This window comes from Neofelis nebulosa, chromosome 18, assembly GCF_028018385.1.
Source record: "Neofelis nebulosa isolate mNeoNeb1 chromosome 18, mNeoNeb1.pri, whole genome shotgun sequence".
Taxonomy (NCBI): domain Eukaryota; kingdom Metazoa; phylum Chordata; class Mammalia; order Carnivora; family Felidae; genus Neofelis; species Neofelis nebulosa.
Window position 1 is genome coordinate 8,844,641 of NC_080799.1, and position 26,704 is coordinate 8,871,344.

Here is a 26,704-nt window from a genome sequence, read left to right on the forward strand (position 1 = left end):
CTTCCACTGTTTCCCACTGGTTCCTCTTATGGGTCAGAGTCACCAAGCAGCCGGCTCCTCCTCGCTTCCTCCTCCCTGGAGATCAGAGCAATTGTCCTGCCCAGGGCTCCAAATCCCAGGACCCTCCCTGGCCGATGACAGCCCATCAGCAGAGCTCAGCTCACTACTTGGAGGAACCAGGTTAGTCCATGGGGGCCAGGCCCTCCCATCTCCCAGAACGGTGGAGGGGGACCATAGCCAGGCCACCCACACACACTCCCGCAGCTGTGCCGGCTTCATTCATAGACCTCCTGGTCGCCAGCCAGGAGTACAGGCCTCTGCGCAGCTCCAATCGATAGCTGGTCCACGTCTAAGCTTTCATTAAGTGTCTGTTAGCCAGGTCCTGCTGAGGGGGCAGCTGGTCTGGGTGTGGAAGGGAAGAGACCAGGTACCAGGACCTCGGATGAGACCTGACTTACTTCAGCACCCCTGAAGAGGGCAGTCCAGGGCTGGGGGGCAGAAGGTAAGGGCTCCAGGCCAGTCTCCACCTTCACCAGCCCAATGCTCCTCTCTAGGCCCCACCCTTCCCATCCACAAGATTGGGATAAAAACCTTTCCTTGCCTGTCCTGCTTCCTTGGAAATCAGAGATGTGAAATGGCTTTGAGAAAGGTTAGAGGGCTCTGTACAAAGATCAGAGGTCATTATGGGTGGGAAAGGACAACAGATGGAGGCACTCTCGGCTAGTAGGGAGACCATGGCCGACCACAGAACTGCCAGAGGTGGGGCTGCGGAAGGTTTAGTAAGGGCAGGGAGAACTGATCTAACCACCCCTGCAGGGGTGGAGGGCTTGGCACAGGAGAGGAGGGGAGAAGGAGTTCCAGCACCCTCCTCTCCCCGGGAGCAAGCAATAGGTCTGATCTCTGAGCTGCCCTCCCACTCCCCCTGGACCCCTGCTAGCCTCTTGGAGGCCCCAGCTTGTGAGGGGTCAGTCCATAATTGCTCCGCAAAGACCAGCAGGAGTCTGTTTTCTTAGCCAGAGTGGTCTTGGCCCTAATCTCTGCCTTGGGCTTTGGGGGCTGCAGAACCCAGCAGGGGTGAAAAAGCCAGGGCTGTGTCCCACCCTCATCAGCCCCATTTGACCTCTGAAGATCTCTCCGGGAGCCCTCAGTCTCCCCATCACTGTGAAGGTGCATAGATGGGGCCCTGCTTGGGTCTTCCCCGCCCTCTAGCCCTTGGGCTATTTCCGGCAAGGGGAGGGCGGAGAAGAGAGGGCGTGGTGCTCGCCCTGGGGATTTATGAGAACCAGACGTCGACTTCCCCTGTTGCGACATCTGGGCCTCCTCGAGGCTCCCATTGTTCCCAAGGCGGAGGGGTCCAAGACGGCGGCGGCCCCTGCTGGAGGCCCATCTCCAAGGGGCGCCTACGCCCCCATACACCCCACTATTCAGGCCACCCACCCGGACCCCACCCGCCGCGCTCCCGGGGCACGCTTCCGCGAGGGGGAGACTTTCGCCCCAAAACAGGCGGCTGCCGGCCAGTTCCTAAGTCCCTGAGCCCCAGCACTCTGTCGCCGCCGCCGCAGCAGCCCCACGGAGGCTAACACCAGCAGCGGGCGAGGTTCAGGCTCCGCTAAGGGCTGGGGGCGCGCCGGGGGCGGGGCCGACGCGGCCCGAGGCGGGCGGGGGGCGGGGCCCGCGCCGGGGGCGGGGCCGAGGAGGCGCGCGCCGCGCGGGCGGGGGGCGGAGGGGGAGCGGGCGGGGCGCGCGCGGCGCGGGGCTGAGCTCGCAGCGCGCGGGGCTCGGCCGCCGGGACCGCCGAGCCGGGGCCGCGCAGGGCCCGCGAGGAGCGCACGAGCCTTCGAGGTTGCGGACGAGGGAAGGAGGAGCCGCAGCCGACGCCGGCGCCCGCCGGGAGAGAGCCCGAACCCGCCGCGGGCCATGAGCCGCCGGGCCCCGAGAGCCGGGCCGCGGTCGGGGCAGCGCTCCGCCGGCGCCCCGGCCCGCCCGGTCGCAGCTGCGCGCCTGTAGGTACGGCCTGCTTGTCCTCAGTTCCCTCGTCCATCTCCCCAGACCCGGTCCGTCCCTGAGGGCGTGCGTGTGTGTGCGCACGGCTGCCCGGGGAAGCGCGGCCGCACGCGCCCTGGTCCGCGCGTGTCGTCTTTGTGTGCGCGGGTGGGAGGGAGCGCGACGGAGGAGATGCGTCCCCAGCGGGGACCCACTAGCCGACCCCCTCCCGGGCTGGGCGGGAGGGGCCGAGCCGCCTCCGGAGCAGCTGCGCCCCCGCCCCCTCCTAGGGCCCAGGCCGAGTGGTGGGGCGAGCTCAGCGGGCCCCCTGGAGGAGGGGTCTCTGGCCCGGGAGCGTCGCAAGGGAGACCGAGACTCTTCCCTTGGCTGCGAGGGCGGGGGGCGGGCCCACCTGGAAGGAGGGTACGAGCCCCGAGAGGACCCTATCCAGTCCACAGTCACCGGGCCGGCACGCCCTCCATTGGGCCCAGGCCATCTTTCTCACGGTCCCCAGTTCGGCCCGCCCACCCCGGGAGCTCTCCGACCGCCCTCGATAGTGGGGAGGACCGTGGAGGGTGCCCGAGAGGCCGGCTCCTTTAAGAAGGGGCGGGTTCATGCCCTCCATTCAGGCCCTTCGGCCTCAACCATTGATGAACCTACTGGCCGCGCGGGGCCCGGGAACCGCGCCAAGGCCAGGCAGAGGCTGGGACCCGGCCCGGCCCCCATCAGCCCACGAAGTGAGGTCCTCAGAGGGAGAAGGCTACAGTGACGGGGGTCCGTTAGGAACCGCGCAAGGCCGATCCGGCTGCCAGCCTCAGGAGTAACTGAACATGGATAAGCCAGAATCTGTGTTCACACCGACTTGGTGCAAGGGAGAACCTCAGGGGTGGGAGTCAAACCTGGGTTGACCCCTACTTCTGCACTTTGAGCCTCCATTATCTACCTTGTAAAATGGAGACTGTGCCGCCTATCTCCTAGCTGGGGGACCAGTAAGAGTTGTCCACTTCAACACAGGCCACCGGTCGTGGGGTGAGTGAGGGCAGCAGCAGGAGGGAGGGGAGGTTCCCCTAAGCTGTCTCTACCGGGGACATGATCTGAAACCTCCCGACTCTGCCCCCACTTTAAACAGATCTCTTCCCTCCTAACCTCCCTGCTCCATCCAGGAGGCCGTTGGTCAGGGGACTGATTAGAACCTTCTAGCTCTAGGAACTTTGGGAGAGGTCTGGCAGTAGGGGCAGTGCTGGGAGGCTGGCGTGAGTCAGGGTGTTCATGGGGGTCTGGAAGGCAGAGTTTCCCACAAACTGTTCCCTTTTACTCCTCTCTCCCCCTAGAGGGCATGAATGAATGATGGTGGGCAAGAGATTCCGAAGCAGGTTAATGGAATGGTTCGAAGTAATTGAGCGTTCATCTGTGCATGCTTTTCCTCTTACCTACTGTGAAAATTGTGTCTAAATTTTCTAAACCCTTCCTACCTACTTAGTGGGTCTCCAAGGAGAATCCATACATACATAGCTAAGGGTGGTATTCCACCAAGGCTGAGCATTTGGTTTTGAGTCGATGTGCCAGGCTGAGGGCGTCCTGCTGGTTCTCATGTAGTCTTTACAATAACCCTGTGGGTCTGTTACTATTATTACCACCATTTTGCAGAGAAAGAAACAGTTTAAGGGAAGTGAAATGACTCGGCCAGAGTCACTCAACCAACAAGCCAGGCCTCCAAACCACTCGTGTCTGACAAAAGCCTGGCTGTTCCCTCTTGCTCCGTCTTCTATCCTGGGTTGTAGGGAAATGGGGCATAGGTGTCTTGAGCCTCCCGGCTGCTGTCCACATGGGGTTCTTGGTCCAGTCTTGGAGCCCACCTCACTTCCTGCTCCTCATTTGTTCACGTGGCTCCAAGGGCAGGGTCAGCCTTGGAGCCTTGGGGAAGTTTCTCTTCCCTTCTCACCTGGCTAGGTCTGTTTTTATGTCTGCACTCTATCCCAAGGGAGTGTGCCTCCTTGTCTAGAGGAGGTTACAGCCAGCACCTCTTTGGGCAGAGCGTCAGTGTGTAGGAGTATAGTATCTTTTGACTCCTTTGGGTGATGCAGGATTTGGGCTCCCTTCTCCAGATACTTCGGACCCTCTATGTATAGGGCCCACCTGGGGGTGCGTATAACATCTGCTGGGGGTTCATGGTCTGGTGCTATTGTAGAGGGGCAGGAGAGGGAGGGTGGAGGCGGGGACAGGACAAAGGGGGCGTTCCCAAGGCCTCCATGGGCTCAGTGGCCTGGCAGCTACTGGGGCAGAGGAGTGGGAGCAGGCGGGGCAATGCCTGGCTGGATGCTGAGACTCCGAGCAGAGAACAAGCAGGGGTTGGAGGACAAAGATGTAATAGAACTTGGAGGTGGTGAGTTTGAGGCGCCTGGTGATCAGCCAGGCTGGGAGTTCAGGTGCTTGGAGAAAGACCCAAGGAAGCCGTATAAGCATCTGCGGTACCCAGAGTATCTCAGAACTGAGGGGAGGTACTGAAGGTCTCAGGAGTCACTGGTATGTGTGTCATGAAAAAGCCAGAAGGCAGACAGGTGGGCTGGGTGGTGGGGGTTGAGAGCATCTCGCAGGTTTCAGGGGCCAGGCCAGGGAGGTCTGGGAAGGGTATGAATCCGGACCTAGGTGAGATCCATGGCACTGAGAGAGAGGGAGAGACCTTTGAGGCTTAGGCCAAGGCTGGAGAGGGGGTGCCCCCGCTCTGTACTGGTACAGCTGGAGCCATCCCAGCCTGCATTCCACCTAGAGCCTGTCCAGGAACTGTCCAGCACCAGGTGCTCCTGAAGAAAGATGGGCTTCCCTCTAAGCCCCCCAGGCCCCAGCCTAGCTTATTGTCCTGGGCCCTGCTGCCTGCTCTTCTGACTTGTGTCTCCTGCAAGGCCCAGCTCTGGACTCCCCTGCCCTCCACTCTGTCAGAGTGCTGCTTCTCACGGTGGGCATCTCCTCTCGGGAGGCGGGGCCTAGGTCTCCCACGCCCACCATGAATGCCCTCAAAGGAGAGCTTCCCAGGGACAGGGCCCTGTTGTGAGTAGCACATGCTGCAGACAGGTGCGAACTCTGCTGGACACTCCCTTCTTGCCCATTCTGTGACCCCAGACCCACCAGCATGGCTGCTGACATATAGTGGGAAGCCAGCACACATCCAGTGAACGATAGGCTAGTCACCTCCCTTCCAGCAACTTAATTTCTTCATCTGTGCAATGGGCAAATCCTGTCTTCCTGGCCGGGAAGGTGTGAGGGGAGAAGGGTTTGAGGGGCATCTTGGGTGGCTCAGTTGATTGAAGGCTGACAATCTGACTTGAGCTCAGGTCATGACTTCACGGTTTGTGAGTTTGAGGCCTACGTTTTTTTAAACATTTTTTTTAAATGTTTATTTTTGAGAGACAGAGTACGAGTGGAAGAGGGGCAGAGAGAGAAACAGACACAGAATCCAAAGCAGGTTCCAGGCTCTGAGCTGTCAGCACAGGGCCCAGTGTGGGGCTCGAACCCATAAACCACGAGATCATGACCTGAGCCGAAGTCGGACGCTTCGCCGACTGAGCCACCCAGGCACCCCAAAAATGAATAAACATTTTTTAAAAAAAGAAGAAGAAGAAGGGTTTGAAACAGGGGCATAGCCCAGTTGGATGTGGGTTCTAGGAAAAGACCTTGGCCACACGGTAGAGCCTGGATTTGTTGGGGGTTGAGGGGTCAGTGAGAAACAGGGAGGCCAGGGAGGAGGCCTCTGGCCATCTGCTCAGAGCAGTGAGAGGAAAATAGAGAATGGATACAGAGCATTTACTAAGTAGAAGCAGAGGACTTTTGATTTTTAAACCGTTTACTTTTTTTTTTTTTAAGATTTTTTTTTTTTTTTAAGTTTTATTTACTGAGGGAGGGAGGGAGGAAAGGAGAGTGTATGCGGGAGAGACAGGGAGGGGAGGAGCAGAGAGAAAGGGAGAATCCCAAACAAGCTCCACATTGTCAGTGCGGAGCCCCACACGGGCCTTGATCCCACGAAATGTGAGATCATGACCTGAGCCGAAACCAAGAGTCAGACACTCAACCGACTGAGCCACCCAGGCGCCCCTTTAAAATTTATTTTCAAGTAACCTCTGCACCAGGTGTGGGGCTCAAACTCACAATCCCAAGGTCAAGAGTTGCATGTTCCACTGACTGAGCCAACCAGGTGCCCACCCCCCCCCACCCCCAGTTATTTAATCCTGTGATGGCCCTCTGAGCCCTTTAACAGATGGGGAAACTGAGGCCCTAGGAAGCTGTGGAGCTGGGATTCATACCCAGACGCACTGGGTCCCGATCTCAGGCTTTTAACCTTCTCCACTGTCCTGCGTGTCAGATGATCAGATGTGGACGCCCAAGCAGTGGGGCCTCTGTGAGGGGGGCAGCTATGGAAGCCCCAAGGACTAGGGGTCTATGGGTCCCAGAGTTCGCCCAGGGTTGGGGGCATCAGTGGAAGCCCGGGGGCTCAGCAGAGGGTTTTCACCACCCCACAGGGGGAAAGGCCGGGAGTGTATGATAGGCGTGGGGAAACCCTGGGCACAGAGCTGCCTCCCAGCGCTGCTCCTCAGCATGGGCCTTGGGCCAGGAAGCAGCCTGTGTGGGAGAGCAGCATGGTTGTTGGTCCCTTCACGGCTGTAGAAACTGATGCTCAGAAAAGCCAGGGCCCGGGTGCCTGAGCAGTTAAGCGTCCAACTTGGGCTCAGGTCATGATCTCATGGTTCGTGGGTTCGAGCCCCACGTCAGGCTCTGTGCTGACAGCTTGGAGCCTGGAGCCTGCTTCAGATTCTGTGTCTCCCTCTCTCTCTGCATCTCCCCTGCTCACACTCTGTCTCTGTCTCTCTCAAAAATAAACATTAAAAAAAAATTCTTTTAAGAAAAGCCAGGGCCACCTAAGGGAACCCCCCCCCCCCCACCGCCACCCACACAGGGCCAGAATCCCAAGGGCTCTTAACCTGCACCTGTCCCTGTCACTAGCCAGAGCGCCCTCCTCCCACACCCACTCTGCAGCAAAGTCCCAGCAAGTTCGAGGTTGTTAAGACCAGAAATCACACCCATTTCTGCCTCTCCAGGGTCGTGGGGTGAGCACGGATATTCTGTGTGGGGAGGGCGGGGAATTCCAGCCGCCTCCTCCCAAGGAGGCCCTGGTTCAGAGCCTGCCCCAAGAAGATGAGGACGCGTTCTGGGGGTGGTTGGGGCGGGGACTAGACTCTAGAGCCAAGGCCCGAGGCCCCAGCAGTGACGCAGAGAATGTGCCCCATGTACTCTGAGCCTCCGTCCGCAGGACAGACTCAGGCAGCCAGTAGGCAGACGGCACCACTGGCTGAAGGAACAGCCCAGAGGTTGTCTGCATCCTGTGAAGGGAGGGGTGCAGAGGAGGGGCTGGAGGGGACTGTCCCACAGAGGCCAGGAGGTCAGCTAGAAGGAGAGAGCAGGACGGAGGACAGAAGGAACGTGTGGGGTCGGGGTAGCCGGGTCAGGAAACCCGGAGGAGAAGACAACAGTGGGCATGGTTGAGGCCACGTGAGGCCTTGTCTCCTCTTCTGGTGCTGGGGGGGCCCCTGGTAGAGACCACAAGCTTCCCCAGCGTGAGTGGCTCATGGCGGGGGAGGGGAGCACTGCTCACCCGGTGCAAAACAGAGCGCCCTTAGTTCTGACCCTCACCACCCCTTCTGGCGCTTGGCCGTCTGGGTGCTCTCCAAGCATGGAGCTGAGCGAGGGTGCAGGCGAAGGGTCGAGGACCTTGGTGATGAAGGAGCTTGCCCCCAGGACAGCTTTGCAGGGTACTGGGTGGCTAGTTTGCGCTGCAGGGCCGCCTTCCCTTCCCTAGGGGCAGACTGCCTTCCGTGATGGTAAAACCCCCAGCTGGGGCTCCCACAAACAAGGCCGTGAGGCCCCTGCAGGTCGTGGGCCAGGCCGGTGCCTCCTGTTCCAGCGGGGCAGAGGTCCTCCGCGAGTTGGATCGATTGGTCGACAGCCCATTAGCGGGGGTGGCCAGGCTGCCTCATCAATATTTTAAGGCATGACCTGGCTGTGGGGTCCGCAACTGCGTGTGGCAGGGGCTGATGACTGGCCTTTTTTCTATTCCAATTGTGAGTGCTATTTTTACTACCGGAAGGCCAGCCGCCCCCTCTCCCAGGCGGCTAACCGGGTGGGGGTAGGGTCTCCCATCTGGGTTCCTGGCCGCAGGGTTAGGAGAGTCCGTGGCTTGGAAAAGTGACAGGCAGGGACTTGATTAGGCTTCCTCCCTGAAGCCCCCTCCCTTCCCGCTCTGGCCCTGGTGAAATGAGAACGAAAACCAGGAGCCAGACAGGCCGGCTGAGCCTCGGAAACCCCCGGGTGATGGATCAGGGGAGGGTGGTCTACCTGGGTGGGTACCCTTTGTCTCCAGCCCCAGTCCTCAGAGAAGAAGCAACCCCTGCCCGTCCCTGGTCCCAGGGGGGTGACAGTGAGGCCCCAGTCTTCAGTGTCCAAGGGCCGTAACAGTCCCAGGCCTTAGAGGCCACTGCCCCAGCAGCCCATTTTACTGGTGGGGAAGCCTGAGGAGACACAGAGCCTGGCCTGAGACAGAGCCCAGTCCTCCAGTGCCCTCCCGCACCGACTCAGCAGGTCTCTTCTGGCTGTATGGGGCCACAGGAGGAACTGGGACTCTGCCCATGGAAACAAGAGGGCCAAGGACCACAGGGACCATGGGAGCTCGGGGAGGGAGGGCCAGTGTAGGGAGAAGGCTTCCTGGAAGAAGAGGTTTTACACAGTCTAAACACCAAGTAGAATTTGAGTAGTCAGTAGAGTGAGGACAGCTGTTCAGGCAGGACACTGGCACAGGCCAGGACCAGGGGGCCACTGGAGGAGGGAGAGCCTAGGGCCATCTGGATTCATCCATAAACCTTCCAGGCGAGCCAGACAGTGGGGGCCAGGGTGAGTTCATCCACCCTGCTTCCAGGATCACTGGGCTCAGCTTTTCCCACGTTGGGGTCTGGTCACCTGCAGAATGGGAGAGGGCCCCATCTCATTCATTGGGTGACACTGGCTGGTCCCTGGAGAGGGCTGGAAAGGCCTCCTGACTGCACCCGAAGTTAGGGAGGACCCCGGCTCTGCCCGTGGCCGCCCATGGACTATAACATTGCAGAGTCCGCCTCCTGTGCTGTCCTTCCAGGAAGGGACACCCCTTACCCCATTTTAAAGTGAAAAAACAGGCTCAGAGGTGGGAGTTGTGGTCGCCACTCACTCAGAGAGCAGTGGGGTCAGGCTTTGAGCCTAGGTCGGCCAAGATCCCTGCACTTGGTCTCATCCCCCGTTTTGGCTCCGAGGGCAGTTCGGTTGGGGACAGTACCTCACTGCTCCTGCCAAGGCCGAGGCCTCTTCTGTATGGCTTGCAGCCTTCTCTTTGCAGACAGCCACATCTGGGCCTCTGTCTCCCTGTCTGTAGCTAGTGTGGGGCTCCCTGCTGGCCCTGCTGTTTGTCACTTACCTCTCCATGCCCAACCCCTGTCCTTTCTATGTAGCCCTGGCTAGACCCGGGGGACACTGAGCCCCATAGGCTCCTGGCCAGCGAGCAGGGGTGGGTAGGGGAGATCAAGGCAGTCCAATCTCTGCCTAGGACGTGGCCACAGCCACCATACCCTTGACAGATTCTTCTCTTGAGGTCCACCCCTATCTCCAGTGAGGGCTAGCTGGGACCCACGCTGTGAGAGCCTCCCCTCAGGGCCCCATGCCTCCACTCTGTCCCCTTCAAGCAGCAGGAAGAACAGGGAGGACCAGGGATTGATGTGCAAAGAGGCGCACCGGGACTGATTTCCTCCCTGCGCCCCGTTCCCCTGTGGGGCAAACGGGTGTTCACATTCGGTGCTGGATTCGGTGCTAGCCCTTCCCAGGCTGCTGTGTCATCCACTCTGACCGCCCTGATGGTACAGGGGGAGAAGTAGGGAGCACTCCCACCTGTGGGGAGCACAACCACACGGGGTAAGTGGATGGGCTTGGAACAACAGGAACAGAGCCTCACCGGCTTAGCCGCCGGGCTTTCTCCCCACTCCCACCCCCAAAAACGTACCCCCTCGGCAGGTCAGGCCAAGGCCTTGTCTCTCCACCTTCCCTGGAGGCCTTGCTGGTAGTGGCAGGTGTGTTCCCACCTCCGCCCTCATTCCTGGCATTATGACTCAGGCCTGTCTTCTGCCCCCAAGGAGTGTCTATGCCGGATGGGGTGGGGGGCAGACGTGGAAACAGACACCTGGAGCACCCTGTCATTGGCACCTTTCCCGAGGGGCATACCGGAGGGGACTGTGGGAGCTTGGAGGAGATCCTCATGCCACATGGGTGGGGGAGGTCAGGGAAGGCTTCCTGGAGGAAGTGCCCCTGGATTAATTATGGGTGCCTCAGCCCCCGTTCTCCCCCAGCCCCTTCCCCTATGTCCTGAAAGTCAGCCTCCGAGTTATTGTTCTTGCCTACAGTGAGGTCACTCTGTTCTCCTCCCTCTTCACTGTCATAAAGGCCATCGCAGACCCCACCTCCTCCGGGAAACCCTCCTAACTCCTCGCAACCCTCTTCCGCAGTGCGGGGGCAGCAGTCTCTGAGCAGACCGCTGGTTTGGAAAACTGTCCTCTGTGCTAAGTGCCTCATCAAGTGGCCCGTTTCCTCCCTGGGGCTGCCCTGTGGTTATTGACTGCAGATCGATGGCCGAGGTTGCCCCAAGGTGAGAGGGAATTCCCACAGTGCCCTATGGCCCAGAGGCCCCGCAGATGATCTCACAGAAGTGGGGCAGCTATTTTTACCAGGCGTTTAATTACAGAGTTTGGATCCCAGAGGAGAGATGAGATGATGCTCCCAGGAGCTGTGAGGGAAAGGCCATGCTGGGTAACGTGGGGATCTTGGGAAGACAGGTGAGGGCTTGACCCTCTGTCTCAATTCCCCTAACACCAGGCTGTCCCCCTCAGACAGGGGCTCCCCAAGGCAGGGCAGGACCACATTACCCCACTTATTCTCCACTGGTAATTTTCACCCTGGCCTGGGGTCAGGGGTAGACTACGTACACACAATGAGCTTGCTCTGTGCCCCCACGGGTGATGGCCATCTTGGGGGACAAGGAAGCAAGGCCGCCCAAATGACTGGCCACACCAGTAGGGTGGCGATTCAGAGTGATGAAGGCTGGATGGGCCTGGGAGCAGGAGAAAGCTGGCTGACGAGACAGCTGGGATCCCTGTGTTGGGGCCTCTTCAGGAAAACCAGGTTTGGATGGGAGCTCTGGAGGGAACAGGATTCTAGAAGGTGGGAACACAATAGAGAGTACAGGCTCCGGGGGTGGAGAGAGACCTGAGAGGGCAGTGCCTTCGGTGCCAGTATGAAAAGTTGGCTCCTACTTTTCTTTTTAAGCTTCTTTATTTTGAGAGAGAGACAAGAACAGAGCATCCAAGGCGGGCTCTGTGTTGCCAGCACAGAGCCCAATGTGGGGCTCGAACTCACAAACCGCGAGATCATGATCTGAGATGAAGTCTAACGCTTAACTGACTGAGCCACCCAGGCACCCCCAAATCGGCCCTACTTTATCCATACCAGGTGACCCACGAGTCCTGGAGTCAGGGTGAGAATCCCCGGTCGATCACTAACAAGCTGCATGTTCTTGGGCCCCGTGCGAGGGTTTAGGCAGTGACAGCTGTGACATGCCTGTGGGCCAACGTAGGGCTCAAACTCACGACCCTGAGATCAAGAGCCGTGTGCTCCTCCAACTGATCCACCACCATTCATTCAGTGTTTACTGTGCCTCCATGTGCCCGGCACTGGGGACACAGCCACTGAAAATACTGCATTCTCAGGGGAAGGCCGTGGCGGGCAGTTGGGGATAGGACAACACAACCAAGCAGTGGAATCAATGATATATCAGAGAGGATAAGCATCGTGGAGAGTAGTAAGCAGCCAAAGGGTGTGGAGACACCAGCACTGAGTGGAGCAGGAATCTTCCTTCCTCTCAGTGGAGTGGGGGTTGGGGAAGGCTGTTGGACAAGATGGTATATGAGCAGAAACCTGAAGGAGGTGAGGGAGTGTGGGGGTAAAGAATATTCCAGGCAAGTGCAAGAGAGAATTGCAAGTGCAAAGGCCCTGGGGCTGGACCCAACAGCAGCCAGAGCAGTGGCAGGAGATAAGCTCAGTGAGGTAAGTGGAGGCAGATCATGTGAGGCCTGGGTGGTTATGAGAAGGACTTCTACTTTTTCCCTTGAGTGGAATGGGAGCCAATGCAGGATTTGGAGCAAAGGAGGGACCTGATCTGTCTTGTTTTAGGAGTGATGTCTGGGTGGAGAACAGATGATTCGGGGGTGAGGTCAGGTTCCGGGGGACCGGTGAAGAGGCTGCTCAAGTACTGGAGGCCAGAGAAAGGGTCACGTGGGCCCCTGGGCGGCAGCCTGGATGATGAGGAGTGGAGGAAAGGTTGGGTTCTTGGCATATTTCAAAGGCAGAGCAGAGCTGATTGCCCTTGACTTCTTCCTGCCCACCTGCCTTCGGAGGCCCTCGGATAGAGGTTAGCTTGGGATGCTAGACAACAGGAAGCTCATAGGGACCCCAAATCAAGGCACCTGGCACCCCAGCCTCTTTCACCAGCCCCAGAAATGACCTTGAGAATGCTCTTTGAAGGGTATGACTGGGGGGAGGGGGCTGCCTCCTGCAGACGCCTCTCTCTCTCTGCTCCGAATGGCCACAGGACGTTGCCCCCTCCCCTGCCCCCACCTCAACACACACACAGCCCCAGGGAGCCCTGGGGGAGGGGGGGAAGAGGGGCCGAGTAGTGAGCGCTGTGGTCACAGGGTCACTCCGCACTCTTGTCGCCCACAGCCGCAGGGGGCTGCGATGGGACGGGAGCCATGAATGGTGCCGCCTCCGGCCCCGCCGCCGCCGCCGCCCCCGCCCCGGTCCCCGACTGGCGGCAGTTCTGTGAGCTGCACGCGCAGGCGGCCGCCGTGGACTTCGCGCACAAGTTCTGCCGCTTCCTGCGGGACAACCCGGCCTACGACACGCCCGACGCCGGCGCCTCCTTCTCGCGCCACTTTGCCGCCAACTTCCTGGACGTCTTCGGCGAGGAGGTGCGCCGCGTGCTGGTGGCCGGGCCGGCGCCTCGGGGGGTGGCCGAGCACCCCGAGGCCATGGAGCCCGAGCCGGCGGGGCCCGCGGCGCTCAAGGCGGCGGCCTATGGCCACTCGCGGAGCTCCGAGGACGTGTCGACGCAGGCGGCCGCCAAGGCCCGCGTCCGCAAGGGCTTCTCGCTGCGCAACATGAGCCTGTGCGTCGTGGACGGCGTGCGCGACATGTGGCACCGGCGCGCCTCCCCGGAGCCCGACGCTAGCGCCGCCCCGCGGGCCGCCGAGCCCCCAGCCGAGCCGCGAGACAAGTGGACACGGCGCCTGCGGCTGTCGCGGACGCTGGCGGCCAAGGTGGAGCTGGTGGACATCCAGCGCGAGGGCGCGCTGCGCTTCATGGTGGCCGACGACGCGGCCGCGGGCCCGGGGGGCACCGCCCAGTGGCAGAAGTGCCGCCTGCTCCTGCGCAGGGCCGTGGCCGGCGAGCGCTTCCGCTTGGAGTTCTTCGTGCCGCCCAAGGTGAGCGCCAGCCCCGACCAGGGGGGCGGCTGCGGATGCCAGGGGCTGGCTTCCGGGTCACACTGCCTGGCTGCCTGCCCTCCTCCATCCTTCATCTGGGGCCCCTGGGTGGCTGGAGCCTCCCAGACAGGGTGACAGTGGCACAGAGAGGGTGCCTGAAATGTGTTGGTCCCCAGCGCCCACCAGCCCCTGCTGGCCGGCCCTTTTCGGGCTTTGAAAGCTGAGCTTCTCGCTGTCACCAGCATTGCTGCTCACCTGAGTGCACCCGGCCCCTCCCCAACTTGGGCCCTCTCCCATGGAGAGCCCCCCGGGGGCAGCTATGGGCCTCCTCCAGGGGGCACACCTGCCCTATTTGGAAAGTGGGAATCACTGTAGCAACAGCGGCCCACTTTCCAAGGGCACGCAGCCCTCCCAGGCCTAAGCCTGGTGCGAAGTCTCATCCCCCGCCAAGACCCGGGCAGGGTGGGCATCGTGGTCCCCAGGTCACAGAACAGAGAACAAAGGAATGCTCAGAGAGGAGGTGTGGCCTGCCCAAGGGCGCACTGCTGGTGGGTGGCAGAGCCGGGCTAATTATACCCACCACCCTGGTGGTCCCTAGAATGAGGGAGCGTGGAGGTGGGAGCCGCATGTGTGCTAGGAGATTCGGAAAGGTGGGAGGTCGTGCTGGAGCAGCAGCTGGCAGCAACCCCAGGAACCACCCAGGCCCTCAGCCCCCACCCCAGGCCTACTCTACTCCCAGGCACCTTTAGTCGCCCTGAGCCTCTTGCCTTCTCCATCTCCCGGTCTGTCTCTCCCCACTGCCTCCTGGCCTCTCTCCACTTGAGGTACAGGGCGTGGGTCCTCAAGGCTCGGTGCCCACGAGCTGCGTGGACTCTGGAGAGGTGACTTCCCAGGGACACGCTTACTCCCTGAAGAGCTTTCTCCTTGAGTCCAAGGACCCCGACTTCCTGAGGGTTTTTTCCCCTGCCAGGCCCCCACCGTTAGGCCCCTGAGAGAAATCACTGACCACTATGCCCAGCTCCACCGCTTGTCAGACCGAGGCCTGGCAAGTGGGGCGGGGGGGGGGGGGGGGGGGGCTTGCCCAGAGTTGCCCAAAGGGCAGGGGCAGAGGCCCAGGGCTCCAAAGCCTCTGGGCCTGAGTGGCAGTCACAGCTGCCTGGCCATAAATAGCAGTGTCTGCAGCCCTTGGGGGGAGGAGGTACAGGAGATGGGGCCTCTCTGTTAGTCTCTCTGGAGCCCACCATTCACCACTGACAGAGGGCAGAGCTCCTGAAGGGTCACTTTCCCAGCTCTGAGGAAGGCAGACGGGTGGGTTCCTAGCCCCTGATCTGGCCTCAGACCCTCCTTTTTCCAACGAAGTGTTTGTGAATTCAGAAGTGAACCCCATAGAAGGTAGATAATACTATGGTCAGGGCTCAGGTCAGGTCCCCCAAATGTGTTGGCTCCCAGGGTGTGTGAGCCCCACAGGGCATCCCTGCTGACACCCCTTCCCAATGCCTTTTAGTCCTGTTCACCCACCCCTGGGCCAGATCTCCTGCTCCTGGAGGCCTAGCTGCACCCTTGGAGCACAGGAGCACGGAGTCCGCAGGCTTAGGGACTTTTTCCTGGGATCCTCAGACTTCCCTCTCACAGCCCCATGAGTCAAGTCTCTGGCCTCCTGCTCCCTCATCCTGCAGGAAGCCTCCTAGACCTCAGGTCCCCCCCACCATAGCCCTTTGCCAGGCCAGCCCTGGGGGCCCAGGGAGCAGTGGGCCTGGCCCATGCTGTTGGGGAGCCATCAGGGAACCTGTATGTGCAGGACTAGATGGTCCACTTCAGTGGGGCAAGCACTGGATACTCTGGGAGCCCTAAGGAGGGGAAGCTCGGGCTGCAGAAGTGTCCACCAGGAGCAGAGCCCCCGGGACGGGCCTCTCCGGAGGCACACGAGCTGAGTGAGCAAAGGCTGGAGGTGCGACACAGCCTGACAGCTCTGGCCAGGGAAGAGGAATGGGGAGGTGTGGCTGGAGCGGGGTCAAAGGCCGCTGGGCCAGGACAGACGCAGTTCAGATGCCAGGCAGGGGAATCCAGCTGAAGCCCCCAGGCCAGGCCTGCCCTGCAGGACCACACGCCCCTGCTCCACTGGCTGGCACGATGGCCTGCCCTGGTCAGCCAAGGCCCTCGGTCCCTGCTCCAAGTCCCGCCAGCCTGCCCACCCAGCGTGTGGCCCTTCCCTTTCCTCCTGAGAAAGTCCCTATTCTGAAGCCCAAGCCCTGCCGGGAAGCCCAGCCTCAAGCCAGCCCGGGAGGACTTTAGGGCCATGGCCGGGAGCTTTGGAGCAGAGTGGGGCGGGGCCAGGCACAGGGTGGCCCTCCCCCGGAGACCTGATGGCTCACCTTGGTTAAACCCCACACTGGTCCCTTTTCTCCCCCCGGGGACATGGCCCTGCCCAGCTCCAGGAGCCCTGTTCTAAGTCAGGGACTCCAGAGCCAGGCTCTGGGAAGTCTAGTCTAAAGGGGGAGGAGAGCATTTTTTCCCTAAATGAACTAAGACAGACCAGAAGATCCCTCCCTCCATCACACACAGTCAGGGGGAATATTGTCTGTCAAACGTTCGTTTCAGAGATATTTTTACCTCAGCATGTATGTGCCGGGTCACGATGTCAAATCTATTTCTTACTACGGGTCAAGGTCAAAAATGTGAGAACCACAGATGTGGTGGGTAGAAGGGCTGCAGAAGGGCAGCCTGGGTGGTTTTCCCCTCAGGGCTCAGAGGTGGGAGACTCCGATGTCAGCTCCAGCTGTCTGTGACTTGCCCTGTAACCATGGGGGGAGGTCCCTTGTTTCCTAGAAACCCCCTCAACGTAGCCATCGGTGGAAAATGGAGTTCGGAGCACCTCTGTGCCCAGGGCTGCTCTGACCTCCGAGAGGTGGGAGGGCAGCGAGGGTGTCAGAAGGCCCCGGGTGACTCTCTCACCGCCCCTTCCCCTGGTCTCCCAGGCCTCCAGGCCCAAGGTCAGCATCCCTCTCTCGGCCATCATCGAGGTCCGCACGACCATGCCCCTGGAGATGCCAGAGAAGGACAACACGTTTGTGCTCAAGGTGAGCCCCACCCCCAACCTCACAGATCCTCTGGCTGCCCCAGGCCACCTCTGCTGAGGGCAGCACAGCCTGAGGCCGCTGCCGGGGTGGGGGTGGGGGGGCTGCGGGTGGTGAGGGTAAGGAGCCAGCAGCAGGGCACGGGGAGGCGGCCCTGGTGGGGAGGCCCAGGACCCTACCCCGATGTCTAGCACACAGCTAGGACTCGAACCCAGGCCTGGGCTCTAGCACCGTGGGCTCTGGGTGTCACCCACCATCTGCCCCCCCCCCCCCGCCCCATTCCCATTTCCTCCTGACCCCTTGAAGCTCCTCTGAGTTTCACTTCCTCGCCTCCCTTCCCCAACTGGAACCAGCATGTCCCCACCCCGCAGTCTGCAGCAGTTATGCAAATGCCCCTGTCACAGGGCACTGGAGTGTGGGAACCTGCCTGGCCCCACGGAGGGCACAAAGGCATTGAGGGTGGGCGGGAGGGGCACCCCAGTGGGTCTGGGGGCAGCTCGTCCTTTTTCCCAGGCTCCACGGTACCAGGGTGGCCCGCTGAGGTTGCTGAGGACACAGCTCCAGGCTGCCAGCGCTGTGGCCCTGTGCCTCCTCAAAGCACTGGAGGGTGTTTGTGAGGCCAAGTCCCCAAGGAGGCCCGGTTCCACCCACCCAAAGCTACATGAAGCTCCCACCCCCCTCTCTAGGCTCCTCGTCGGGTTTATGTTTTACTTGGCCCTGTTTGTTTAGTCACAAACTCCCTTATTCGTTTAGCAAATGTTTGCCAAGCCCCTACCCTGAGTCACCCCAGGCCAGGGGCCGAGAAGGTAGTCCCTCCCTGCCTGGCATTCTTGTCTGCTGGGCGAGACAGGCCCAGAGCCTCACTCCTGACAGCTGGCTGGCCACCGTGCTTCTGACTGTGCCTGGGAGCCCCGAGGCAGAGGGGCTCACCTGCCAGCTCCGCTCTGGGCCTCAGTTTCCCCATCTGTCGAGACAGGACTTAAACCCCACCACCACCACCAGCTCTAAGATGCCGGGAGTCAGCAACCGCTTTTTAACCGAGACGCACACCCTGCAGGCTGAGAGCTCGGGGCCTTGGCATCACGGAAATCTGGGGTCAGGTCCCAGCGCTGCCACTGAGTGCTGGTGTGAACAAGTCAGCTGACCTCTCTGACCCTCAGTCTTCGCCATCAAATGGGGAAAACATACCGCCCCCCTCACAGGGCTGCTGGGAAGAGGTCCTCAGGTGACGGATGTGCAGAATTGCACTTTGGACCACAGCAGGGGCTTCCTCCTCCTCTCCGCCCCTCCAGGCGCTAAGGTGTGGGAGCCCCTCGACTCGATGTGCTAGGCCAGCTGGCCCTTCATTCACTTAAGGGCTGTGACACTCTTTTACCCCATCTCTGGGGTGCCAGGGTACGTCCCTTCCTTGGCCAGCATGGCTTCCTCAGAGGCTGCGTCCCCAGGGCCCAAGGAACTGTGGTCAGCAGGGCCGGACATCGCCCCGGGTGATCCCCACTGGCAGCCTCTGGAGGGAGGGGCTGCCGAAAGTGTGGCCAAGGCTCCACCCCAGGACCCTGACCTGGGCTTGGGGTGCTACCCGATGGTGACCCCGCTGTCTTCCCTGCTGCCCACACCAGTGAGCCCCCGTGATGGAGGGGCGGGATGAGCCATTTGTCCCCGAGTCTGGAGCCCTTGGCTGAGGGCACTAACAGACTGGGACTCCTGGCTACCCCCTCCCCAGGTAGAGAATGGAGCCGAATATATCCTGGAGACCATCGACTCACTGCAGAAGCACTCGTGGGTGGCTGACATCCAGGGCTGTGTGGACCCCGGGTGAGTGCCCCAGGTGGCCCTCAGATGGGTAGATGGGGTGGGGGCCTGGCTGGGTAGTACCCTTGGTCCCCCCTAGGGGATGAGGTTTCCAGTGAGGGTGGGGGCTGAGCTTGGAAGCTGGGCTTTGCTCATGGCAGTCCTGTCCATGTTGGTGCTGCCGGCCAGGCTCACGTCGTTCCCCACCCCCAACAGGCTCCTTGAAGCCTGCTGCACAGGGCCAGGGCCTCGGGACCTGGGAGAAGGTTAGACTGATGCTTATCCCCACTCCAGGGTAGTCTGAGACCACTAGGAGATGGGCAGTGATGGGGAGAGCCCAAAGGGCAAGGGGTGGGGGAACAGAGGCAAGGCCCCGAACCCAGCCCTGGGGCTCGGAGAAGGCGTGATGGTAGAAGGACTCACCTCTTCTGAAACTTAAAGGAAGAGCTGGCCTGAGCCAGGCAGAGGGGACTGCTCAGCCAAAGGTGTGAGGTGTGTGAGCGCCTGGGACTTGCGGGGAATGTCGAGGCCTCCGGGTTGCTGGAAGTAGAGTTGATGAGGGCAACTTTGATGAGAGCCTGGGAAGTTGGGGGCAGCGGGGAGCCATGGCTAGTCATAGGCAGAGGGCAGCTACGGTCAGCTGTGTGGGGAGGAGCAGCGGGGAGGCTGGCTGCATGATCCAGGAGAGACTCTGAGGCCAGGAGTAGGAGGGGCAGGCTGGCCAACCCCGGAGCACTTGGCAGCAGCTTGTCTGGCTAATGGGGTGAGCCAGGCCCGGGGGGAGGGGCTGCTGCTTTCTAATTAACAGCTTCATTTGAAGAAGCACAATTAAAGGCCTGAGTGCCTCCCAGGCCCCCCGATCCCCAAAGTGGCTGTAATCCCTCCCTTGCCACCGTCCCAGCCATCTGGTCTGCAAACTCTTCCCCCAGCCCCTGTGAAGGTGACCCTCACTTTGCAGCATTTTCAAGCTGGCAGGGTCCCAGATGCCTCATGTCACGGACAGGGAGACAAAGGCTGAGGCAGGGAAGGGAGCCGCCCGGGGCCCCGCCTACCACTGTGCCCTGCCATGGTCTGAGGGACACCCCCTGGGGTCCCAGGAGGAAGACTGCACCCACTTGGCGAGCCGTCCATATGGCCTAGTCATGTACATGGTGGCCAGACAGTGAGCTGATGGTGTGACAGAGGGACATGGAGGCAGAGGGACCCAGGCCAGCAGGAGAGGGCTGCCGTTGTCAGCCGGGGCATGGCTCCCTGAGCAGCCGGTGGCTGGGGTCCGAGTCCCGTGGCAGGACACGGTTGTGCTTTCCTGCCTTCACAGGGACAGCGAGGAAGACGCCGAGCTGTCCTGTGCCCGGGGGGGCTGTCTGGCCAGCCGGGTAGCCTCCTGCAGCTGTGAGCTTCTGACTGACGGTAGGTGGGGGCCGAGCTGGCGGGGGTAGCGGAGGGCAGGGCCGGAGGGGGTGGGTGTTCCCGGATGGCCACTTCTCTCCAGCAGGGGACCTGCCCCGGCCCCCAGAGACAACGGCAGCCGTGGTGACAGCTCCACACAGCCGAGCTCGAGATGGCGTTGGGGAGTCCCTGGTCCACGTCCCGCTGGAGACCTTCCTGGAGACCCTGGAATCCCCGGGTGGCAGAGGCAGGGACAGCAGTAACACAGGTGCAGTGGGTGTGGGGTTCTGTCCCCGGCCCTCCTTCCTGAACCCCCACCCCAGGCCGCAGAGGCCCCTGGACTCCCTCTAAGGCCATTCCCGAGCCTCAGAAGTCATGACATTTCACGCCACCGGGTCCAGTGCTCAACAACTCAGTAGGCAAGTCCTACTTGACCCCTCCCACGAGCCCTGGGTTCCGTGGAACATGCTTGTAAAGGGTTGGAACCAGGAGTGGGGGACGAGGAGACTTGACTCGTTCCCAGGTTTGTTGCCGACTTACAGAGTGACTCCAGGATCATTGGTCGCCCTGTGCCTCAGTTTACCTCATATGCTGAACTAGTGGGTTGGGTTGGTGCCCTGCCCTGTTCTAAGATCATTCAAACAGCATTTTATGTGCAAATACCCAACAGGCTGTTGCATCACCTCTCATTTACTTACCCCCCGCCACCGCCTCCCGTCCACTCCCCCATGCCCCTCACGCTGTCGTCCTCTCCCAGGGGAGGAGGGAGTGGAGGCAGAGCCTGAGGCCGAGCCTGAGCTGGAACTCTCTGACTACCCCTGGTTCCACGGCACGTTGTCACGGGTCAGGGCGGCTCAGCTGGTGCTAGCGGGAGGACCCCGGAGCCACGGCCTCTTCGTGATCCGCCAGAGCGAGACTCGGCCTGGGGAGTACGTGCTGACCTTCAACTTCCAGGGCAAGGCCAAGGCAAGTCAGGGCAGGGGAGGTGGCGCACAGAGGCCGAGTGGCCGGCTGGAAGGGAGGGGTGCTAAGGAGGTGCCAGGAGCAGGCTCCGCGGTACAGGCGGGGCGTGACTGCTCACAGGCATGCCCTCACCCCACCTGTATCCCCCCCCCCCCCCCGAGGGCTGCTGTCAGCCCCAGATGTGGCTTCTTCATTGTCCACATGGGGAAGCCACCCACATTTTGGCTGAGCCCACAGGACGCCGGGCCCTTCTGAGAGTTTAAGTTTGACCCTGTACCTTGCGGATCGCTTACCACTGAGACTTCTGAGGGTCTCCGCCACATTGGTGCAGAGCAGAGGTCAACCAAGGCCCTCCTGCCCCACCCGCCCCCACACGGCTCTCTTCTTCCCTGCTCAGGTCAGTTCCCCAAGCCCTCCCGGGCCCCGGCTCTGAGCCAGACCGGTGGCAGGCCCAGGGTCACAGAACCGCACGCAGGTGGTGTCCTGAAGAGCCAGGCAGGAAAGGAGGAGGAGGAGGACTGGGCCAGAGGGCTGCCATGCAGGGTCTTAGGGCCGGGGGGTGCTCCTGACCCTACCAGCCAGAATAAGGGGCCAGTGACCCGAGGCATGCAGTGAATGGAGAATCCTCGAGGGGAAGACGAGCAGAAGGGAGGTCCAAACAGGGCACAGCAAGGGAGTGGCCGTGCATCCAGATGGGGGGGCTCCTGAGGAAGGGTACTGTGTGCTAATAATGACCTAAAGTGCAAAGGAAAATATGACAGAACATTGGGGCGGGGAGGGGTGGTTTGTGGCTACAATGTGACCAGAATGGGCAGGAACCCCATCCCACTCCCCCCAACCATCCCAAGTTTCCGATAAGGAAACAGACCCGGCCCCGGCTCCTCCCAGGACACAGTTCCCGTCAGTCCCTGCTGGAGGAGGGGGCACCCCAGGACTCCTGCTCCAGGCCTGCATTGGTAGTCAGTGCCCCAACCCCTGGTTGGCCTGCCACAGGCCCTCCCCCGGCTCCCTGGGCATCTCTCCTCGGCAGCGCCGGCAGCGCCGGCCCCGCCATGAAAGAGACGGCGCCTCCCCGGGGGACACACCTCCTTGGAAAGCAGCTGCCCTTCCCAGTTCCTCTGGCAACCAGGCACTTAACGCCCGTCCCTGGCAGCCTGAAGTTTACCTTCCGGGCCAGCACTGCCCCACACAGACTCCCTGGAGGGCCTGGGTCTGACTCCTACCCAAGCCAGAGGCTAGGACCGTGTCCGGCCCCCTGTGGGACATCAGTGGGGGGAGGGAGTTGGGAGGTGGTGAAGCAGAGTGGGAGGCTCCTCTCCTTCCGAGAGCGTGACCCAGCCTTGAAGTCACCCCATCTGCTGCCCCATCAGAGCAGGGTGACTGTCCAGCATTTGACGTGTTAGTCGTGGGATAGAGCAGGACCCCCAGCCTGCTGCTTGCACACCTCCTAGGAAGAAAGACCCCTGTCTTCCTAGGCAGCTCTCTCCATCTTCGGGTAATATGTCCCGAAAACTGAGACGCTCTGCCTGGTCCTCTACCCCCAAAGGCCCTGCCCAGACTTGAGGCTATAGTAGGACCCACTATGCTTTTCCTCTCCGGCTGACCCCCTGCCCTAGGCTGCCATTGATGCTCCCTGGGTTCGCTCACACTGTTTTGGCAACTTCTGGCCCTGCTGAGTGGCAGAACTTCCTCACAGGGCTTCTCTGTCCTTTATGTAGGGGGCCAGGCCTGTTTCCTCTCCTGGGCGTACCCTGAAACCCTCCTGTCGCTGGCTCTCTTGCTACACCCTCCCGCCACCCCCCAGACAACCACCCTTCCTCCTGTCGTATACACACTGAGCAAAATAAGGCTGAGGCCAGAGACTTGTGGCTCACCACTAGAGACCACAGGCCTGTGTCTCCTCTCCCTGAGGCACCTGTCACGTGTGGGCTCCCCTGGAGACCCAGGAGGAACCAGCGCTATCCCTCGTGCTTCAGGGGCTCCTGCGACAGCACAATTGGGAAGCAAGATGTGGTCACTCCTGGGGCGCCTGGGTGGCGCAGTCGGTTAAGCGTCCGACTTCAGCCAGGTCACGATCTCGCGGTCCGTGAGTTCGAGCCCCGCGTCAGGCTCTGGGCTGATGGCTCGGAGCCTGGAGCCTGTTTCCGATTCTGCGTCTCCCTCTCTCTCTGCCCCTCCCCCGTTCATGCTCTGTCTCTCTCTGTCCCAAAAATAAATAAAAAACGTTGAAAAAGATGTGGTCACTCCTCCCCAGCCGGACTCAGGGTTGTTTCTACCCTCTGGGCTTGGACTCTACAGGAATAACAGGCCGACCGCTCCCCGCTGGGGTGGGAGAATCACACAAATGAGTTCTCTTCCCAGCTGGGTGCCCTGTGACTGTGGGCGAGTCACTCCCTCCCAGTGCCTCAGTTTCCCCATCTCTAACACGGGGGCTGTATCTCCACCCTCGAGGGCTAGTGGAGACGAGAGATGGGGTGTGAAGGGCATGATGGGGGTGCGTCTAGCACAGGGACAAATGCATGGCTCCCTTCAGTCCCAGCCTGGCTCTGTTGCCCTCCTTCCCCATCCTTACTACAGGGATGACCCCCTAAGAGGGGGCTCACGTGTGCGGTGTCCCCGCTCCGACACAGCCCCACGTGGCCTCTTCGAGACCTCCTGTTCCCAGTGCCCCCCAGAGGCGCTTGCAAAGCCGCTGGCTAGTCCGGGACCCCACCACTGACCACACCCACCTGTGTCCACAGCACCTGCGCCTGTCCTTGAACAGCCACGGGCAGTGCCACGTGCAGCACCTGTGGTTCCAGTCTGTGCTTGACATGCTGCGCCACTTCCACGCCCACCCGATCCCACTGGAGTCAGGCGGCTCTGCGGATATCACCCTACGCAGCTACGTGCGGGCCCAGGGCCCCCCACCCGGTAAGGCTCCCCCCGGTGGGCCTGTGTAGACAGGCGGGCGGTGGGCAGAGGGAGTCACCCACAGGTGGGCGCGGCACTCCAGTCCGGGTCGGAGGAGCGCCAGGTCTTGGGCGGTTGGAAGCACTCCGGGCCATCGGGGTTGGGAGGAGACTGGCAGCCCCGGGGCCAGGTCCGGAGTGATTCGGGGCAGGCGGAAGGAGGTCGCCCAGAGGCGGTGCTGCGGGGGGTCCCTAGACGCCTGCACAGGTGGGGCTCGAGCGCCGAGCCGCTGAAGGAAGTGTCGTGGGGGGGGTGGGGGGGGGTGGTGAGGGTGGCCAGCACGCGCAGGTCTGTGTGTACCTGGGACGTTAGGTACCCAGGGATGGGGGACCGGAGCCGGGAGACCTGAATGCGAGTCCTGGCCCCGGGTGTGATCCCAGGCTACCCGGCACTCCGCGTCCCCGCGTGACACGCCGGGGCTGCGGAGGGCTGGGGGGGGGGATGGTGGGAGGGTCGGGGGGCGGTCGAGGGTGCCCGGGCCGGGCCCTGACGCGCCCGCGCTCTCCCGCCGCAGCCCCGGGGCCCTCGCCCAGCGCCGCGCCCGCGCCCCCCGCCTGCTGGAGCGAGCCGGCGGGCCAGCACTACTTCTCCAGCCTGGCCGCCGCCGCCTGCCCTCCCGCCTCGCCCTCGGAGGCGGGCGGCGCCTCGTCCTCGTCCGCCTCGTCGTCCTCGGCCGCGTCGGCGCCGGCCGCCCCGCGCCCCGCCGAGGGCCCGCTGAGCGCGCGCAGCCGCAGCAACAGCGCCGAGCGCCTCCTGGAGGCGGCGGGGGGCGGCGCGGACGAGCCCCCGGAGGCCGCGCCCGGCGAGGGAGCGCGGGGCCGCACGCGCGCCGTCGAGAACCAGTACTCCTTCTACTAGCCCGGCGCGGCGGCGCCAAGGCCCTGGGGCCCCCCGGACGCGCAGCCGGGGGGACGTGCGGCCGCCCCCGTCCCCGTCCATCCCTCCGTCCAGCGGCCCCAGCCCGGCGCTGGGTGGGAAAAGCGAAGCTCTTCAGTGAAGACATAAATGTTATTAAAGAGCCTGTTTTAGGGACTGCACACGGCTCTCCTGTCGTCCTTTCTCCTGCCCTGGCCTCGGACACCGCTCCTCTGGGACTGCGGGGAAGGAGGCCGGGTACCACACCGGGCATCCCCATCTCCTACACCCGCCCTTCCCTATCCAGGCCTGCAGTGGCTGGATCCAGCTGGATCCGGCTCTGCCTTAGGGGATCCAGCCCCCAGTCCGACGAGGAGACGACCTGAAGGAGACACCCCTGAAGGAGACACCATGCTAAAGCCCTAGGCCCCACAGCAGGGCTCAGGGAGACGGCCCCAGGGGGAAAGGGATCGGGGAGGGGGCTTTATTGGAATTTTGGGTGAGCTGTGACCTGAGCAGACCCTTGGGGGGGAGAATGAAGGGTGGTGGTTGGGGAAAAAGGAGAAAGGAGGGGTCCTTTGATGCAGGGACTCGGGGAAGATGGTGGGGGCCTTGAATGCCAAGGTCAGGAGTAGTCCCTGGCTAAGAGAGAATAAGAGTGTTCTTGGGGGTGACGGGGCAGGTTTCCTCCACATTAGCGCACTGGGAGGCTGAGTCTCCATCTCTGACCTAGGTTCAAACTGGGAAGAGGACTGAAAAGCCCTCCCATCCCCAGCCCCAGCCCATGCTTCCCTGCAGGCGGAGTTCCAGCTGTGGCTCCTGTGTCCCGACCACTGGAGGCACAGCCTGCTCAAGGTCACAGCACCCCAGCCCTCTGGCAATACTCCCTCTGGGGAGGATCTCCTTCCTGCTGAGCCAAAGCACACGCCCCTCCCTCAATCCAAACACCTGGGGCCACAGACTCAAGGTTCCCCTGCCCAGCTGTGTCCTTGCACAGCCTGCAGTGATGTGCCTTTCGGGACCCCTCCCCCCAGACCAGTGATCCTCCTGGGTCTGCTGGTTGCAGCACCCACATGCCCTCCCCCACATGGGGGGCACTGGCACCCGCATGGGGCTCCCGGGGCTTTGCTGCTGCAGCTACCCAATCCTGATTCACAAAATGACCTGGAAGTGACAGCCGTGCTCCGGCTGCCGTCTCGCAGAAGGAGGAGTGCAAGGCCAATGCTCTGGAGAGCAGCCTGTTTCTCGGCCTCCCGCGTCTCCATCCATTTGGCCAGGGGCCCTTTGCGCTCTTGCCGCCAGGCCCTGGTGGTTTGGGGTCTGTCCCACCCTGGCTGGAGTAGAGGAGATCTGGGGTGAGGCTCAAGCTGGGCAGAGGCCCAGGGGCTGGTGAGAGCTCTGTTTGGCTGCCTTCTGCCTCTCAGTCATCTGGAGTCCCAGAACATTCCTCCCTCCAGCAAGATGCTGAGCCCCAGACAGCACCCCAAGCCTGGGGCTCCATCCTTGTTCCCTGAGGGGACTGCCCCTTGGAAGTGTTCAGAGTGGCCTCAGGGCGGGGTTAAGACGTGAGCCCAAAGTGTGTGGGCCTTCAGGCCCTCCCCGCCCTCCCCTCCTGGCACAGGGGGCCACCCTGGAGTGCCCCCAAGCAGGAATCTGGATGTGGAAGTAGGGCAAAAGGAATGAAGCCCGTCACCTTTGCTGAACTGGGGGCACGTGAGGAAGTGCAGAAGGGTCTGCGCCCACCTCCCACTGGCAAGTCAGGCGCTGCTCCTGAGGTGTTCCCAGGGTAAAATGAATTTGGGGGAGAATAGCAGAGAATGGGGACCACCCTGGGTTCTCCAAGAGGCATGAAGGGCCAGCAGCAGGAGGTCAAGTAGAAAGGGGACTCCCCGCAGCGTGGCCCCCGGGGCGATACCCTCAGGCCTGCTACTCAAAATGGTGCTTCCAGAAAGCCCAGACTCTGGGGCCCTGAGGAAACCACCACCATTGTCCAGTGGCAGCAACATTTCTTGTGGCGGGGTGGGGGACATTTCAGGTGCCCACTCTGTGCCAGATGGGGCCCACAGGGTAGCAGGGCGGGCAGCCAGGCAGGCCCATCGTAGT

At 61.8% G+C, this 26,704-nt stretch overlaps 1 protein-coding gene across 6 annotated transcripts; it reads left to right on the forward strand.

The window, feature by feature from the left end:
- Positions 1 to 31: 31 nt before the first annotated feature.
- SH2B2 (SH2B adaptor protein 2) lies at positions 32 to 24,783 on the forward strand. Of its 6 annotated transcripts, none has more exons than XM_058711666.1 (10): positions 89 to 180; positions 10,548 to 10,687; positions 12,817 to 13,577; positions 16,553 to 16,654; positions 18,375 to 18,466; positions 19,761 to 19,852; positions 19,935 to 20,099; positions 20,589 to 20,797; positions 23,536 to 23,707; positions 24,261 to 24,783. In XM_058711666.1, the coding sequence occupies exons 3-10, from the start codon at positions 12,846 to 12,848 to the stop codon at positions 24,602 to 24,604; spliced, it is 1,908 nt and encodes a 635-aa protein (XP_058567649.1). In that variant the 5' UTR covers positions 89 to 180; positions 10,548 to 10,687; positions 12,817 to 12,845; the 3' UTR covers positions 24,605 to 24,783. The 6 variants fall into 6 exon arrangements, with proteins under 6 accessions (XP_058567645.1, XP_058567646.1, XP_058567649.1 ...); XM_058711665.1 differs by lacking the exon at positions 89 to 180 and adding an exon at positions 1,890 to 2,007; XM_058711662.1 differs by lacking the exon at positions 10,548 to 10,687 and having other exon boundaries at positions 32 to 180.
- Positions 24,784 to 26,704: the final 1,921 nt, after the last annotated feature.